Source organism: Carcharodon carcharias, chromosome 2 (genome assembly GCF_017639515.1).
Source record: "Carcharodon carcharias isolate sCarCar2 chromosome 2, sCarCar2.pri, whole genome shotgun sequence".
Classification (NCBI taxonomy): Eukaryota; Metazoa; Chordata; class Chondrichthyes; order Lamniformes; family Lamnidae; genus Carcharodon; species Carcharodon carcharias.
Genome location: NC_054468.1, coordinates 220,284,616 through 220,301,973, shown reverse-complemented (window position 1 = coordinate 220,301,973; position 17,358 = coordinate 220,284,616). Strand labels below are relative to the sequence as shown.

At 42.7% G+C, this 17,358-nt stretch overlaps 1 protein-coding gene across 1 annotated transcript in view; it reads right to left on the bottom strand.

Annotated features, from left to right (window-relative positions):
• Positions 1-17,358, bottom strand: part of LOC121288804 (3-oxo-5-alpha-steroid 4-dehydrogenase 2-like) — a 30,688-nt gene extending 13,330 nt beyond the window's left edge. The window contains exons 1-3 of the mRNA XM_041207540.1: positions 17,154-17,358; positions 15,894-15,948; positions 654-817 (exon numbers count right to left, since the gene is read on the bottom strand). Of these exons, the coding sequence (XP_041063474.1) occupies positions 654-817; positions 15,894-15,948; positions 17,154-17,358 (424 nt within the window). The remainder of the gene's footprint in view (positions 1-653; positions 818-15,893; positions 15,949-17,153) is intronic.

Here is a 17,358-nt window from a genome sequence, read left to right as displayed (position 1 = left end):
GTAATCTGACAATACAGCTTCTAATAGTGGCATTTGAACGTGTGAAAACATTTTACACTTACCTTTTAGAATGTTGTTGACTCCTCAGTAGGCTTGCATCAGTGGTCATAATCTCTCTAAGGAGGTGTGTTTTTTTAGAACTTACAAGACTTACACCAGCACATGAAAACAGAGGCAGAAGGAAATACAGTTTTCCTGTGGTCCTCACAATGAGGATTCTGACCTCAGAAGAGGTGCGTGTGCATTTTTCACCCAAGGCCGTCCCGATTTATGATGAGGCCACTTGAAAATGGCACGATTTTGGGAAGCCAGAGGAAAATTGTTTTTCCAGCAAAAAAAAACAAGTTCAGCATTTCATGACCTGATTTGCACCTCCATTGGGCGACGAAAATCCTACTCAATAAAGATTCTGCTCAATAACTCTGCTAATCTATCTCCACCGATGCTGCCAGACCTACTGAGTATTCCAATTTCCAGAATCCACAGTATTTTGCTTTTGTTTAAATAAATTGAAATCATAGCAAAAAGCAATAGATGTAAAGTGTGTAGGAGTACAGTGTAACGGAAAAAGCTTATTCGGAGTGGTGGGAATTAAAATTACACACAGCTTGTACGAAATGCTTTATGCGTGATTCATTATCAAGGCAACTTACCGAACAAAAATCTCAAGTCGGTGGTCCAGCTATCTTCATACTTAGTACAGTAGATCAGGTTGTGTCCTTGAAGGTACCCATTCCAGGTGCAAAATATAAAAGATTTCAAAACAAAGCAGATTTTAACATCTCGTCCTCTGGTGAAACATCCATAAATCAATGTCCTACAATATAGAAAGATTGAAAGTTACACTTAGTTTTTGACCCTTTGCCAACCTTATTTTATATTCATCAACATTTTAGATTTTAAAGAAAGACTTTTGTTTATGTAACTCCTTTGATAACCTCAAGGCATCCCAAAGTGCTTTATAGCCAATGACTACTTTTGGATTTGCAGACAACAATCTCCCATAAACAGCAAGTGTTACTGAACATATAGTCTATTTTTAGTGATGTGGATTAAGGCATAAATATTAGTCAGAACACTAGAGATTACTCCTTGCTCCTCTTCAATATGGTACTATGGGATTTCTACATCCATCTGAGAGCAGATGGACCTTCGGTTTAATGTCTCAGACAAAATACAAAAAAGGAGAGCACTTAATGCCTCATGAGTGTTCCTTCACTCATCTAAACTTGTAGTTAAGTTTTAGTAATTTGTCTAGGATGATGAACAACCACTCCCCCTTGACATTCAATGGCATTACTATCACTGAATCCCCGACTATCAACTTCCTGGAGGTTACCATTGGCCAGAAACTGAACTGAACCAGCCATATAAATACTGTGGCTGCAAGAGTAGGTCATAGGCTGGGGATTCTATGGCAAGTAACTCACTTCCTGACTCCCCAAAGCCTGTCCACCATCTACAAGGCACAAGTCAGGAGTGTGATGAAATAATCTCCAATTGTCTGGATGAATGCAGCTCCATCAGCACTCAAGAAGTTCAACAGCAACCAGGACAAAGCAATCCACCTGATTGGCACCTCATCCACCACCTCCAACATCCATTCCCTCCACCACAGTGCAGAGTGGCAGTGCACACCATCTACACAATGCATTACAGAAACTTACCAAGGCTCCTTTGATAGCACCTTCCAAACACTCAACCTCTACCACCTAGAAGGGTAAGGGCAGCAGATGCATGGGAACACCACCATCTGCAAGTTGACCTCCAAGCCACACACCATCCTTAGAACAATATTGCTGTTCCTTCACTGTCGCTCAGTCAAAATCCTGGAACTCCCTCCCTAACAGCACTGGGTGTAATTACACCATGAAAACTGCAATGGTTGAAGGCAGAGGCTCACCACCACCTTCTCAAGGGCAATTAAGGATGGTCAATAAAAATCCTGTCCTAGCCAGCGATGCCCACATCCCGTGAAAGAGTAGAAAGAGTATTTTGTAAGAAAGGTTTAAGGAGGAGCTGCAAGTAATAGATGTAGAAGGAGAAGTGAGAAAATTAAAAGGCAATTTTGAATAACCTGACTCAAATTAAATTTAAAGTCAGCTATCAGCAGAAGAGAGAATAGAAGAGCAAGTAGAGGTAGCTGTGTTGCCATGGGAACCAAGAATAGGCAGGTAACCCAATTAATTTTGGATGTTGTTCAAGGACACCAAATTTCTTCATTGTGAAGACATGTTCCTTTGTGTTACAAAGCTGCACTGATAACAACCCCAAACGTCAAAGTGAGCAATACCAAATCAAAGCCTGAGCAAACAGGACATCGTATGTGTCCTTTATCTAGACATTAAGAAGATTGGATATAGAAATTCCGTAGTTTTGAATTATAGGAACGTGTACAAGAAGAAAATCCAAACAGGAGGTGTATGAGACTTCCAAGAGAATTCAGGGAATTATAGGGTCACTCAGAGGTCATGCCAGGGGTTTGAACCAAGGTGAACCCTAGCTACACTCACCCCGAGACAGGGGTTTGGGCCAGATGGTGCAGGCATTTGTCACTGCAGCTTCAATCCAAGGCATCATTGGGGTAATGTAACTCTCAGTTAAAACTTAAACTACTGCTCAAATACTGTAATATATCAAGTCTTACTTGCCTTGAATAAAGTTTAATCATTGTCACCAACACAATGGTCAATGTTTAGTTATTGGATATCGGGTTTCTCGGAAAGCAGGAGTCCAGAACAAACAAGCATAACTTTACAGATTAAAGCTAGGTGATGTTATGACGTGGCAGGTGATGTGTGCCAGGTGGACCAAATCCACAAGGGAAACTTGGCCATGCTATCATAATGGTTTTGCAATTTGTATTTATTACGAGAAGTTTTGAGCACTGAATTCAGAAGTAATGAGTCCACTAACACCTTTAGAGATTTTAAAAGCTAAATTAAAACATTTATTAACAAAAGAAAAGATTTCAAGCACATGCATAAATTACGGTTACTTAAAATTATAACAAATCCCAAAATTCCTAATTAAACTGACTCCCAACTACCACTACCCCCTTTAAGGCAACAGTCCAAAAGAGATTTTAAATTTAAATAGCAAGCCAGCAAATTTACCACAGCACCCATTTGACAATGGAATTCCAAAGACTGTTCTCCAACTTTTGTTTCTGGGTACAGCAGACTTTTGCAAACATGGCTGCAGGCTTCTCCAAGGCTGTTTTACACACTCCTTTTAGTTCTTTTATGGCCCCAAAACATCACCTTCCTTCCTTCTTTATATATGTTTCTCTCTTTAATCTGTAACTTCCATTGTTTTATATGTCTTTGGAAATGTACTTTTCCCTTCATATAAAAATCTTTCATGTTGCCAAAATGGTAAGTACCTTTTGGGAAAAATAAACATAATAACCTTGCCCTATTTATCTTGCTGGTTGTAAACATCCTACCATTCCTTTGAAACCCAAGCAGCTTCACTTATCTGAAAATGCAAATTTCCTTCACACCCTACATGCTAAGAACTCATCCATGTTTACTCATTAGTATTTAAAATGCCTTTTACCCCTAACTTTTTTTGATAAGTTCAAGCTTGCAGCCTACCTGACTCTAATTTAATTAAATCACACAGACAGAACCATCTACACTCAAACCCATAAGCCTACTTTACAATCAACCACAATGATATTACCTTCATTAAATTTTTAATGTCATTATTCTTTTTAAAAAGTGTCTCAATCTCCCTGAGGCAGCTACATGCCTCAGGGAGATTGAGGTGCTCTTTCAGGCGCATGTGCAAACTGCGCTGGACCCGACTCTCCCTCCTCCACCAGCCCGCACAAGTAGCGTTCAGCACTACCGCTCGTGATCCACGCAGGGCGGGCCTTAATTGGCCCGCCCGCTTAAAATCGTGGTGCAGAGCTGATCATGGGCGACAGGCAGCTCCCCAATAGCCCCCGTCAAACCCGCCCAATGCGGGAAAAATTCAGGTCTATGAAAATTATTATGGTTTTGTGACCGCGATGTCATGAAACATGTTTTCGTCATCGTTGTCAGCTGTCCCTTGATGTGAGGGTGATGTCTACTAGAGTCATAAGTTTCTGTCATGGTGATGTTTTCATGTGACTGCACAGGCCAATTCTTGACCCACAGATCTTTGGGGCAGGGCATCCCCATGTGGTAGTGAGATCCAGAATGCAGGATTTGCTTCCTTTCCTTGTGATTATGCAAGTGAGATTTAATTTTGTATTTGAAGTATCCTTTGCCTGTTAATTCATGTCTAATCTATGTTGATTCGGATTCATGTTAAAGTAAAAGTTGCAAAAAGTGAAATCTTGTTGGTAATTTGTTCTTTGGGGGTCATTTGGTAAATTTGGTTATTTTACGGTTCCTCCATGGGGATTTTAACACAAGACTGTGTGATAGCCCCCATACTATTTACAATCTACTTGACACTGGCTATTTACCTCAAAGATCAACTGCCCTGTGACAAGATCAACACTTTTTCACTCAGAGGGTAGTATAAATCTGGAGATCTCTCCCCCAAATCGCTATTGAGACTTGAAATTTTCAATTGAAAAGCAAACTGAGATTGATAGTTTTTGTTAGGCAACAATATTAAGGGATATGGGACGAAGGCTGCTTTCTCTCAGATGGATGTAAAAGAAGAGTTCTTCTTAGGGCCCTCAGCTAATATTTAACACAATAAACATCTCTTGAATTCTGGTCATGATCACATTGCTATTTGTGTGAGCTGGCTGTTGGCAAATTGACTGCTGCGTTTCCTACATTACAACAGCAACTAAAAATCAAAAGTACTTCATTGCTGTAACGCATTTTGGGACAACCACCTCGGGTCATGAAGTGCACTATATAAATGCAAGTCTGTCCTTTCTTTAACTGAATGTCCGAACAGGCTGGCATTCTGTTAAATGCCATTCTGTTAAGTGGCTGAATAAACTATTCCTGTTCCTATGTTACACCACTTCTGACATCCCAAGGCATGTCACAGAATACAGTGGACATCTCACAACAAGAGACAAAGGCCCAGATCTTCGGGGGAACAGCAATCATTGTCAGATTGCCACTCCACTCGAACTTTCTCCTGACTCATCGCTGTTCCACATTCCTTGCTGGGTCTCCTGAGCCCGGCTTTACCAGACACGCATGAAGTAATGTCCCTCAGAGAGGGCTGTTGCAACAGAGCAGAGTTGTTGTGGGGGGAGGCGGGAGGGAGGAGAATGGACTAGTAGACAGGACATGCCCTCTTTTTGCAGCACTAGTTGCTATATGGTAAGCTTAAAAGTCCAGTTTGAATGTTAGTGAATGAGTGGGTGAATGGGTAGGGATGGTGGACGAGGTAAGTGGGCAGGGTGGGCTGGTGGGGTGGGGATTCAGCGAGAGTGATTGTGGTGTCAGTTCTGGAGTTACCCGGGAGCTAGACTAGGTTTTTTCTGTCTAACAATTCAGTTAAGCATATCGGATCTGTCCCAAGTCCCTGAATCTAATACAGAGTTGGAAACATCTGTGGAGGGTCCCAGGGAGCAGGGGAATTGCCCATCGGAAGTTGAAACTTCCCGGGCATATCCCACGTCAGGACATCCGCAGGATCCCCATGCTCATCTCCAGTCAAATGTCCGGTCTCTGATGATCCAGATTTGGCCCAGAATTATTGCTGATTCCAAGAACACTATGCCAGACAAAAACTTTCTGCCCACAATAGATTGGAGTCACTTAATGGAATCCAGCTATAGGTTGTGAACAGCAATCCTAGACATCAAGTTCCTTTGACGTGAAGGATGACAAAGCCTTGGAAAGGGTGCAGAAGAGATTTACTAGAATGGTACTACAGGTGAGGGACTTCAATTATGTGGAAACATAAGAACATAAGAAATAGGAGCAGGAGTCAGCCATTTGGCCCCTTAAGCCTGCCCCACCATTCAATAAGATCATGGCTGATCTGCCCCAGTCTTCAACTCCTCTTTCGTGCCAGCTCCTCATAGCCCTCAATTCCCTGATATTTCAAAAATCTATCCACCTCCTCTTTAAATACTTTCAGTGATCTAGCCACTACAACTCTCTGGAGTAGAGAAGTCCAGACATTCACTACCCTCTGAGAGAAGATATTCCTTCACATCTCAGTTTTAAATGAGTGTCGCCTTATTCTGTAACTATGTCCCCTAGTTTAAGATTCCCCCGCTAGTGGAAACATCTCAACATCTACCCTGTCAAGCCCCGTCTGAATCTTGCACGTTTTAATAAGATCACCCCTCATTTTTCTAAACTCTGATGAATAAAGGCCTAACCTGTTTAGCTGTTCTTGTTAAGTCAACCTCTTCATCCCAGGAATCAGCCTAGTGAATCTCTTTTGAACTGCCTCCAAAGCCAGTATATCCTTTCCTAAATACAGAGACCAAAACTGTACACAGTACTCCAGGTGCACCCTCACCAACACCCTGTACAGTTGTAACAAGATTTCCCTATTTTTAAATTCCAAACCCCTAGCAATACAGGCCAAAATTCCATTTGCCTTCTTAATTACTTGCTGCACTTGCATGCTAACTTTATGTGTTTCATGCACAAGAACACCCAGATCCCACTGTGTTGCACTTCTTTGGCATCCTTCTACATTTAAATAATAGTGTGCCTTTTGATTCTTCCTACCAAAGTGCATGACCTGGATTCAGGGATAGAAGGTACTATAGCTAAATTTGCAGATGACACCAAAATAAGTGGGAAAGTAAGTTGCAATGAAGAAATAAGAAATACACAAATGGATACGGACAGGTTAGGTGAATGGGCCAAAATTTGGAAGATGGAGTTTAACGTGGATAAGTGTGAGGTTATCTGTTTAGGTCAGAAGAATAAAAAGGTGACATTATTTAAATGAAGAGAAACTTCAGAATGCTTCAGTGCAGAGGGATCTGGGTGTCCTCGTGCATGAATCGTTGAAAGCTAGTATGCAGATACAGCAGGTAATAAGGAAGGCAAATGGAATTTTGTCATTTATTTCTAAAGGAATAGAGTATAAAAATAGGGAAGTGTTATTGCAACTGTACAAGGCATTGGTGAGACTGCATCTGGAGTACTGTGCACAGTTTTGGTCCCCTTACTTGAGGAAGATGTAATTGCACTGGAGGCGGTTCAGAGGAGGTTCACTAGATTGATTCCAGAGATGCGGGGCTTGTCTTAGGAGGAGAGATTGAGCAGTTTAGGCCAATACTCCCTAGAGTTTAGAAGGATAAGAGGAGATCTAATTGAGGTATATAAGATGCTAAAGGGTATAGACAAAGTAGATGTGGAGTGGATGTTTCCCCTTCTGGGGCATTCTAGAATGAGAATAAGGGGTGGTAGATTTAAATAAGAGATGAGGAGGAATTACTTTTCTCAAAGGGTCGTGAATCTGTGGAATTCACTACCTCAGAGTGCAGTGGATGCCGGGACACTGAATAAATTTAAGGAGGAGATAGACAGATTTTTAATTAGTATTGGGTTGAAAGGTTATGGAGAGAGGGTGGGAAATTGGAGTTGAAGCCGAAATGAGATCAGCCATGATCATAATGAATGGCAGGGCAGGCTCGAGGGGCTGAATTGCCTATTCCTACTCCTGTTCCTAGTTCTTATGTTCTTATGACCCCACATTTTCCTACATTAAACTCCATCTGCCAAGTTTTTGCCCAATCACTCAACCTTTCTATATCCCCTCGCAGATTCCTTATATCCTCCTTGCTTAGCTCCTTGCTTATCTGATATCATTGGGATGTTTACAGTGTCCTCTACAGTGAAGACCAATGCAAAATATTGGTTTAAATTATCTGCCATTTCCTTGTTCGCTGTTATCAATTCTCCAGTCGCATCCTCCAAAGGTCTCACGCTCACTTTAGCCATTCTCTTTCTTTTTATATACCCGTAGAAGCTCTTGCTGTTTGTTTTTATTTTTCTTGCCTAGTTACTTTCATAATCAATTTTCTCCATCTTTATTAGCTTTTTACTCATCCACTGCTGGTTCCTAAAAATTCCCAATTCTCTGGCCTACCGCTAGATTTCACCGCATTATATGCCTTAGTTTTTGACTGGATACTTTCCTTGACTGCCTTTGTTAACCATGGGTGGTTCATCTTTCTCATCGAGTCCTTTTTTTGACCTGGATAAATTTTTGCTGAGCATCTTACAAAGGCTTCTTAATAATTGGCACAAGACACAAGCATCACCAAAGGAAAGTTACATACTTCCTGGACACATTAGTGATACCAAGTGTGAAAAACCGAGCGTGTTGAGTATGGAGACTTCATTTAAAAACCAAGTAGGAAGGAAGAGTGCGGAGAATTCATTAAAAAACTGAGTGTGGAGACTTCATTTAAGAATCTGAGCGGGGTGAATAAGGAGAAATCATTTTAAAAACCGAGCGGGCTAAGTGTGGAGAATTCGTTTTAAAACAGAGCATGGTGAGTGTGGAGAATTCATTTAAAAACCACACGGGGTGAATGCAGAGAATTGATTTAAAAACCGAGTGTGGTGAGTGTGGAGAATTCATTTAAAAAATCGAGGGTAGTGAGTGTGGAGACTTCATTTAAAAACTGCATGGGGAGAGTGTGGAGAATTCATTTTAAACAATGAGTCGGGAGACTTCATTTAAAATGGGCGGGGCAAGCAGCTGATTGGTGCATTGGATTGGTGAGTATTTCTAGTCTTTAAAGTAAAATTAAGGTCTATAGTTTGTGTTTAGGTCTCTAGTCTTTATTTTCTCTTTCTTAAAAATAGCTTGTTAAATATAAGACTGATGTTGGTGTAAAAAATTAATTACAATAAACCGGGGGTACTAGAGTAATTAATCAATAAATTAAATAAAATAAGTTAGTGATGGCAGGACAGGTGATGTGTTGCTGCTGCAGCATGTGGGATCTGCTGGACACCAAGGTGATGCAGAGTGAACACACCTATAGTAAGTGTTTGCAGCTCAAGGAACTTTGGATCTGAGTTGAGGAGCTGGAGTCCGAGCTGCAGACATCAGGGAGAGGCAGAGTTACCTGCACACTTTGCTCCAGGAGGTAGTCACACCCTTCAGATTAGGCGATTCAAATTTGGTCAGTGGTCAGGGACAGGAGGGTGTGACTGCAGGTGAGGCAGGTATGGGGGACCCAGTGGTAGCATTTGAGGAGCCTCAGCCCCTCCAATTGTCCAGCAGTGATGAGGTTCTTGCAAGCTGTGTGGACGAGAACAGGGACTGCAGAGAGGATGAGCAAACTGATCACGGCATCATGGTACAGGGAGCCATTCAAGTGGGGGGAGGAAATAAGAACGTAGTAGTGGTAGAGCACAGGAAAATTAGGGGGATAGATACTGTTCTCGGCAGCTATGAGCGTGAGTCCCGAGGGCTGTGTTGCCTGCCTGGCGCCAGGACTAAGGACATCTCTTCAAGGCTGGAGAGGAACTTGGAGTGGGAGGGGAAGGATCCAGTTGTTGTTGTCCATGTTGGTGCCAAAGACATTGATAGGACTAAAGAGGAGGTTCTGCTAAAAGAATTTGAACAATTAGGAGCTAAATTAAAAAGCAGAACCTCCAAGGTAATAATCTGGGGATTACTACCTGAACCATGGGCAAACTGGCATAGGGTAAATAAAGTCAAGGAGTTAAATGCGTGGCTCAAAGATTGGTGTGGGAGGAATGGGTTTCAGTTCATGGGGCACTGGCATCAATACTGGGTAAAAGGGACCGTGCTGGGACCAGTGTCCTGGCGGATTGAATAACTAGGGCAGTAGAGAGGGCTTTAAACTAAATAGAGGGGAGGAAAGTTCTGGAGAGGGGATATGTAAGCTTACAAAGCAAAAGAATTTGGCAGCATTGCAGGGTAGCTATTTAGGCAATGATACCCAGAGTGTGACAAGAAGGGACAGAGTGTCCAAACAAAAAACAGCAGCAAATAGAGTCAAATGGGTAAGAATGATAAAAAGGCAAAATTAATGGCTCTTTACTTAAATGATGAATTAATAAATTAATAATAAATGAATTAATGGATCAAATAGAGGTTAACGGATATGATCTTATAGCCATTACAGAGACATGGCTACAAGGATGTCAAAGCTGGGAACTAAATATTCAGGGGTATGTGACCTTTCAAAAGGACAGGCAGGACGGAAAGGGTGGTGGGGTAGTTTTGTTAGTATGAGATGGAACGGATAACAAGAAATGATCTTGGATCGGAAGATGTAGAATCCACATAGGTGGAGGTAAGGAATAACAAGGGGAAGAAGACACTGGTGGGGGTAGTCTATAGGCCCCCGAACAGTAGCTATGTTGTAGGATGGAGAATAAATCAGGATATAATGAGGGCATGTAAAAAGGCAGTACATTAATCATGGGTGCCTTTAATCTTCATATAGATTGGGAAAATCAAATTGGCAGAGGTAGCTGAAAGCAAGAACTCATAGTGCAGAATTTTCTGCCTGGCGGGCCCGACCCAATCTCCGGTGGGTGAGGAGACGATCCCCGCCGGAGAAGCGGGCCCCGCCACCATTTTACGTGGGCGGACCAATTAAGGCCTGCCCAGCGTGACGTGCGGCAGGAAGCGCTGTGCGAAGGGGGGAATCCCCAAAAGCGAGAGTGCGCTCTTTCGTGCATGCACAGAAAAGAGCGCACATCTCCCTGAGGCAAGGTGCTGCCTCAGGGAGATCGCCCCCACTTTGAAAAATGTTAAAAATAGAAAAAAAAAAATCCCTAACATGTCCCCCTCATGAGATGGGACATGTTCATAATTTACATTATAACTTTATTAAAATATTTAAAACCCTGTATAAAACCTCATCCCGCCGCTGGATGAGGTTTCATGTTTTTTCTATTTGCCGCCTGGGTCTCCTGGCCTGCCCACCAACCTTCAAGTTGGACGGGCAGGTCCTTTAATTGTTTTAATGATCCTGTCAATGGCCTCAATTGGCCATTGACAGGTCGGCGGGCCTGCTGCTGATTTTGCTGCAGGCCCACCTTCCTGAAAATTTAAATGGACCGGGATGGCGTCAGGTGTTCTGCCCGAGGTCATCTCACGTCCTTTTACTCGTGGCGAGCGGGCCCCGCCCCCTGCTCGCCAATGGCAAAATTCTGCCCAGATAGCGTATTCGGATCAGTTTCCTAGAACAATATGTTGTGGATCCATCCAAGGATTGAGCTATTTTGGATCTGGTAATGTGTATTGAGGCTGGTTTAATAAATCATGTCAGAGTAAAAGATCCCCTAGAAAACAGCGAGCATAACATGGTAGAATTTAGCATTTAGTTTTAGAGTGAGAAACTTGGGTCGGAATCAACTTTGCTAAACTTAAATAAGAAATGAAAGCAGAGTTGGTTGGAGTGGACTTGGAAAGGAATTTAGCAGAAAAGATGGTTGATAAACAATGGCAGACATTTAAGAAAATCGTTCATGACTCACAACAAAGATATATCCCAGTGAGGAAGAAGGATTCTAGGATGGGGATAAACCAACCATGGTTAACCAAGGAAGTTAAGGATGGTATCAAATTGAAAGAAAATACATACAAAGTTGCAAAGATTAGTTGTAAGTCTGAGGATTGGGAAAGTTTTAAAAACCAACAGAAGATGACCAAAAAATGATAAAGAGGGAGAAAATAAACTTTGAGGGTAAACTAGCAAGTAATATAAAAACAGACGGTAAGAACTTCTTTAACAATACAAAAAGGAAGAGAAAGACCAAAGTGAACATAGGCACCTTAGAGAATGAAGCTGGGGAAATAATGGGGAACCGGGGAATGGTGGAGTAGTTGAATAAATACTTTGCATCAGTCTTCCGATGGAAGATACAAATAGCATTCCAAAAATACTAACTAATCAAGGGGCAAAAGCAGGGGAAGAAATAAGTACAAAAACTATCACTAGAGAAAGAATACTAGGGAAACTAGTGGGGCTAAAGGCCGATAGGTCCCCTGGACGTGATGGGTTGCATCCTAGGGTATTAAAGGAAGTAGCTGCAGAGTAGTGGATGCACTGGTACTAATCTTCCAAGAATTCTTAGATTCTGGAAAAGTCCCAGACAATTGCAGAACGGCCAATGTAACACACTTATTCAAAAAGGGAGGGAGACAAAAAACAGGTAACTAAAGGCCAGTTAGCTTAACATCTGTCATTGGGAAAATGTTAGAATCTATTATATAGGATGTAATAGCAGAGCATTTAGAAATACATAGGCCTGCATTTTTCCTATGGCGGGCGGACTGGGCGGGAGCGGGTGGAGGCAGCTGCGGAGCCAAACGCCGCCCACGATTGACTGCTTGCTGTCATTTTATGCGAGCGGGCCAGTTAAGGCGGGGGAGGAGGGACAGTCGGGGCCTGCATGCAGCAAACTCCCTGAGGCACAGAGCTGCCTCAGGGAGATTGAATAGATAATAAAAGAATTTAACAAATGAAGTAAAAATGTATTTAAACATGTCCTTTCGTGTGACAGTGTGACATGTTTGTAAAGGTTGGAAATTTTATTTATTTATAGAAGAGCTGAATATTATTTAAATGGAGAAAGACTGCAGAAAGCTGCAGCACAGAGGGATTTGGGGGTCCTCATGCATGAATCCCAAAAAGCTAGCATACAGTTTCAACAGGTAATAGGGAAGGAAAATGGAATGTTATCCTTTATTTCAAAGAGAATGAAGTATAAATATAGGGAAATCTTGCTAAAACTATACAAGGCACTAGTGAGACTACACATAGAATACTGTGAACAATTTTGGACCCCTTATCTAAGGAAAGATGTACTGGCATTGGAGGCAGTCCAGAGAAGGTTCACTAGGTTGATCCCAGGTATGGAGGGATTTTGTTATGAGGAGAGGTTGAATATGTTGGGGCCTGTACTCATTTGAGTATAGAAGAATGAGAGGTGACCTTATTGATACATATAAGATTCTTTGGGGGCTAGACAGAGTAGATGCTGAGAGGTTGTTTTCCCTTGTGGGAGAGTCTAAGACAAGAGGACATAATCTCAAAGTAAATGGTTGCCCATTTAAAACAGAGATGAGGAAGAATTTCTTCTCTCAGAGGGTAGTGCATCTGTGGAATTCTTTACTACAGAAGGCTGTAGAGGCTGGGTCATTAATATATTCAAAACTGAGTTAAATTCTTAATCAATAAGGGAATCAAGGGTCATGGGGAAAAAGCAGGAATGTGGACTCAGATCAGCCATGATCTCATTAAATGGCAGAGTAAACTCGATGGGTCGAAAGGCCTACTTCTGCTCCTACGTCTTATGGTCTTATGGTTATCAAATATCTGTTTTAATGTCTGCCACTGCTCATCCACTGACCTTCCCCTTCGTCTATTTTCCCAGCCACTTTAGACATCTCTTTCTTCATATCTCTGTAATTGCCCTTATTTAAGTTGAGGACAATGGTTTGAGACTCGAGTTGCTCGCCCTCAAACTGAATTTGAAATTCTACCACGTTGTGACTGCCACCCCCTAGAGGATCCTTAACTACAATATCTCTTATTAATCCCACCTCATTACACATTACTAGAGCTAAAATGGCCTGTTCCCAGGTAGGTTCTGCAACGTATTGCTCTAAGCAACAATCCCTGATGCACTCTACAAATTCGTCTTCCATGTTACCCCTGCCAATCTGATTTATCCAGTCAATATGCAGATTAAAATCACCCATGACTATTGTAGCCCCCTTCTTACAAGCCTCCATTATTTCCCAATTTAAACTTTGTCCTACAGTGAGACAAATCTTCTGAGGCCTATAGGCGACTCCCACCCGGCACTTCTTCATCTTGCTATTCCTTATTTCCCAAACTGATTCCACATCCTGATCTGTTGCACCTATATCACCACCCACCACTGCACTAATATCTTCCTTTATTAACAAAGCTACCCCACCTCCTTCTCCTTTTTGCCAATTTTTCCAGAATGTTGAATATCCTTGAATATTGAGTCCCCAGTTTTGGTCACCCTGCAACCATGTCTCTGTTATAGCTATCAAGTCATATTCGTTTATTTTTATTTATGCCGTCAACTCATCTATCTTGTTACAAATGCTGCGTGCATTCAGATAAAGAACCTTAAGATTTGACTTTTTACCATTATTTCTCATTCTGCTTCTAATTTCTGCAGCATTCTTCTGCTTATATTTTCTTCCCCTTCCTGTCACACTTTGATTTTTGTTCACCCCTTCGCTACCCTGCATCTCTGCTGTCTCATTTCTTTTTGATTTTTTAAACTTCTCTTCAATTGAATCCTCCCCCCCCACTAATTAGTTTAAAGTCCTATCTACAACCATGGTTATACAATTCTCCAGGACATTGGTGCCAACATGGTTTAAATGAAGCCCGTCCCAACAGAACAGCTCTCTCCTTCTCCAGTACTGATGCCAGTGCCCCATGAATCAGAACTCATTTCTCCCATACCAATCCCTTGAGTCACGCCTTTACATCTCTAATCTTACTCACCCTTCACTAATTTGCACGTGGCTCAGGTAGTAATCCAGAGATTATTACCTTTGTGGTTCTGCTTTTTAATTTAGCCCTGAGCTTCTCGTAGCCCCTCAGCAGAACCTCTTTCCTAATCCTACCTATGTCGTTGATATCTATGTGGACCACAACAACTAGATCCTTCCCCATCCCACTCCAAGTTCCTCTCCAGCCCAGAAGAGATGTTCTTAACCTTGGCACCAGATAGGCAACACAGCCTTCGGGATTCTCTGTCTTTGTTGCAGAGAACAGTATCTATTCCCCTATGCTATCCCTGATTACTATTACATTCCTCTTTACTCCCCCCACATGAATGGCTCTCGTTACCATGATGCTGTGATTAATTCACTCATCCTCCCTGCAGTCTGTGCCCTTGTCCACACCGGGAACAAGAACCTTGTAACTACTGGAAAAGAGCACTGGCTGAGGTTCGTCCAAAGCTAAACTCTGGATCCCCATACCTGCCTCACTCGCAGTCACACCTTCCTGACCACAGTCCAAATTTGATGTAATTAGCCTAAGGAGTATGGCTGTCTCCTGGAACACAGTGTCCAGGTAACTGTCCCCCTCCCTGATGTGTCGCAGTGTCTGCAGCTTGGACTCCAGCTGATCAACTCTGAGCCAATGTTCCTTGAGCAGCCAACACTTGCTGCAGATGTGGTCACAGTGGATCGCAACCGTACCCAGCAGCTTTCACATACTACAGCTGCAACACATCACCTGTCCAGCCATCTCTATTCTATTTAATTAATTAATTTGGATGTTAAATATTTTGGAAGTGAATTTCTTAACTGTACTCTTCAGCTGTAATAATGTCTCTTGATTTAAACCACTTGGCCAACCAAAAGAGACACGGAAGAGATACTCACCAATCACTTACCTGTTTTCCTTTGACGTCACACTTCGGCTCTGACAGGTAGAAACAGGTTGAAGGGGCTCTCTGCTGCCGGGTTTTTATCTCCCACCGCCTCTGCCCTTCTCACACAGGTCTGCTCTCCATCAGAAAGACTGAAGAAGCTGGAGATCTCCTTAGAGTAGAGCAGGATAGCAGAAGACTTGATTGAAATGCTCAAGATCCTGAAGGATTTTGATAGTTTTTGGGTATTTATCCTATTTCCAATGGCAGGCAGCTGGATAAGTAGAGGATTCAGGAGTCAAGCGACTGAGACTGACAAAAGAACAAGAGGAAACTTTAAAAAAAAGCACAGCCAGTTGCTGTGCAATCTGAAAGGGCAGCATAAACAGTTATAGTAGTAACTTTCAAAAGAGGATTAGATAACTATTCCGAGGGAAATAAAAAGTTACAGGGCTATGGGGAAAAAGGTATCAACAACTCTGCTAAAGAGCTCACATGAGCACGGTGGGCCGAGTGGCCTGTTTCTGTGCAGTTGAAACGCCGGCCCTTGCCCAACAAGTATACTTAGCAAAGTGAACTTACCTGTGAAAGTAGTGTCCACAGAACAGGAACAGCAGCAGTTTGCTCCCCAGGTTATCCAGGCTACCTGACTGGTAAATTAACAGATAAAAGCAAAAAACCGTGGATGCTGGAAATCCAAAACAAAAATAAAAATACCTGGAAAAACTCAGCAGGTCTGGCAGCATCTGCGGAGAGGAACACAGTTAATGGTTTGAGTCCGTATGACTCTTCAACAGAACTAAGTAAAAATAGAAAAGGGGTGAAATATAAGCTGGTTTAAGGAGGGGTGGGGGGGGGGGGGTTAGTGGGACAGGTGGAGCTGCATAGAGGGCCAGTGATAGGTGGAGATAGCCAAAAGATGTCATAGACAAAAGGACAAAGAGGTGTTGAAGGTGGTGATATTAACTAAGGAATGTGCTAATTAAGGGTAGGAAGCAGGACAAGCAAGGTACAGATAGCCCTAGTGGGGGTGGGGTGGGGTGAAGGGAAGGGATCAAAATAGGCTAAAAGGTAGAGATAAAACAATGGATGGAAATACATTTTAAAATAATGAAAATAGGTGGGAAAAGAAAAATCTATATAAATTATTGGACAAAAAGGGGGGATCAGAAAGGGGGTGGGGATGGAGGAGAGAGTTCATGATCTAAAATTGTTGAACTCAATATTCAGTCCGGAAGGCTGTAAAGTGCCTTGTCGGAAGATGAGGTGTTGTTCTTCCAGTTTGCTTTGAGCTTCACTGGAACAATGCAGCAGACCAAGGGTGGACATGTGGGCATGAGAGCAGGGTGGAGTGTTGAAATGGCAAGCGACAGGGAGGTCTGGGTCATGCTTGCGGACAATCCAAAGGTGTTCTGCAAAGCGGTCACCCAGTCTGCGTTTGGTCTCTCCAATGTAGAGGAAACTGCATTGGGAGCAACGAATGCAGTAGACTAAATTGAGGGAAGTGCAAGTGAAATGCTGCTTCACTTGAAAGGAGTGTTTGGGTCCTTGGACGGTGAGGAGAGAGAAAGTAAAGGGGCAGGTGTTGCACCTTCTGTGGTTGCATGGGAAGGTGCCATGGGAGGGGGTTGCGGTGTAGGGGGTGATGGAGGAGTGGACCAGGGTGTCCCGGAGGGAACAATCCCTGCGGAATACCACCGGAGGGGTGAAGGGAAGATGTGTTTGGTGGTGGCATCATGCTGGAGTTGGCGGAAATGGCGGAGGATGATCCTTTGAATGCGGAGGCTGGTGGGGTGATAAGTGAGGACAAGGGGGACCCTATCATGGTTCTGGGAGGGAGAGGAAGGTGTGAGGGCGAATGCGCCATTAACAGCACGGGCACAAAAAACGAAGGCAACTCCTGAAGAAACCAGCCAACTTTAGCCGGGATTAGGTTTTTAGCGATGGATGATTCCGACCTGTACCTCCCATAAAGGATGGCTTTCTTCTGTTGTCTCATCCACCAGATAATTCCCAGTACAATTGATATGCTTGATTGGAAAAGCAT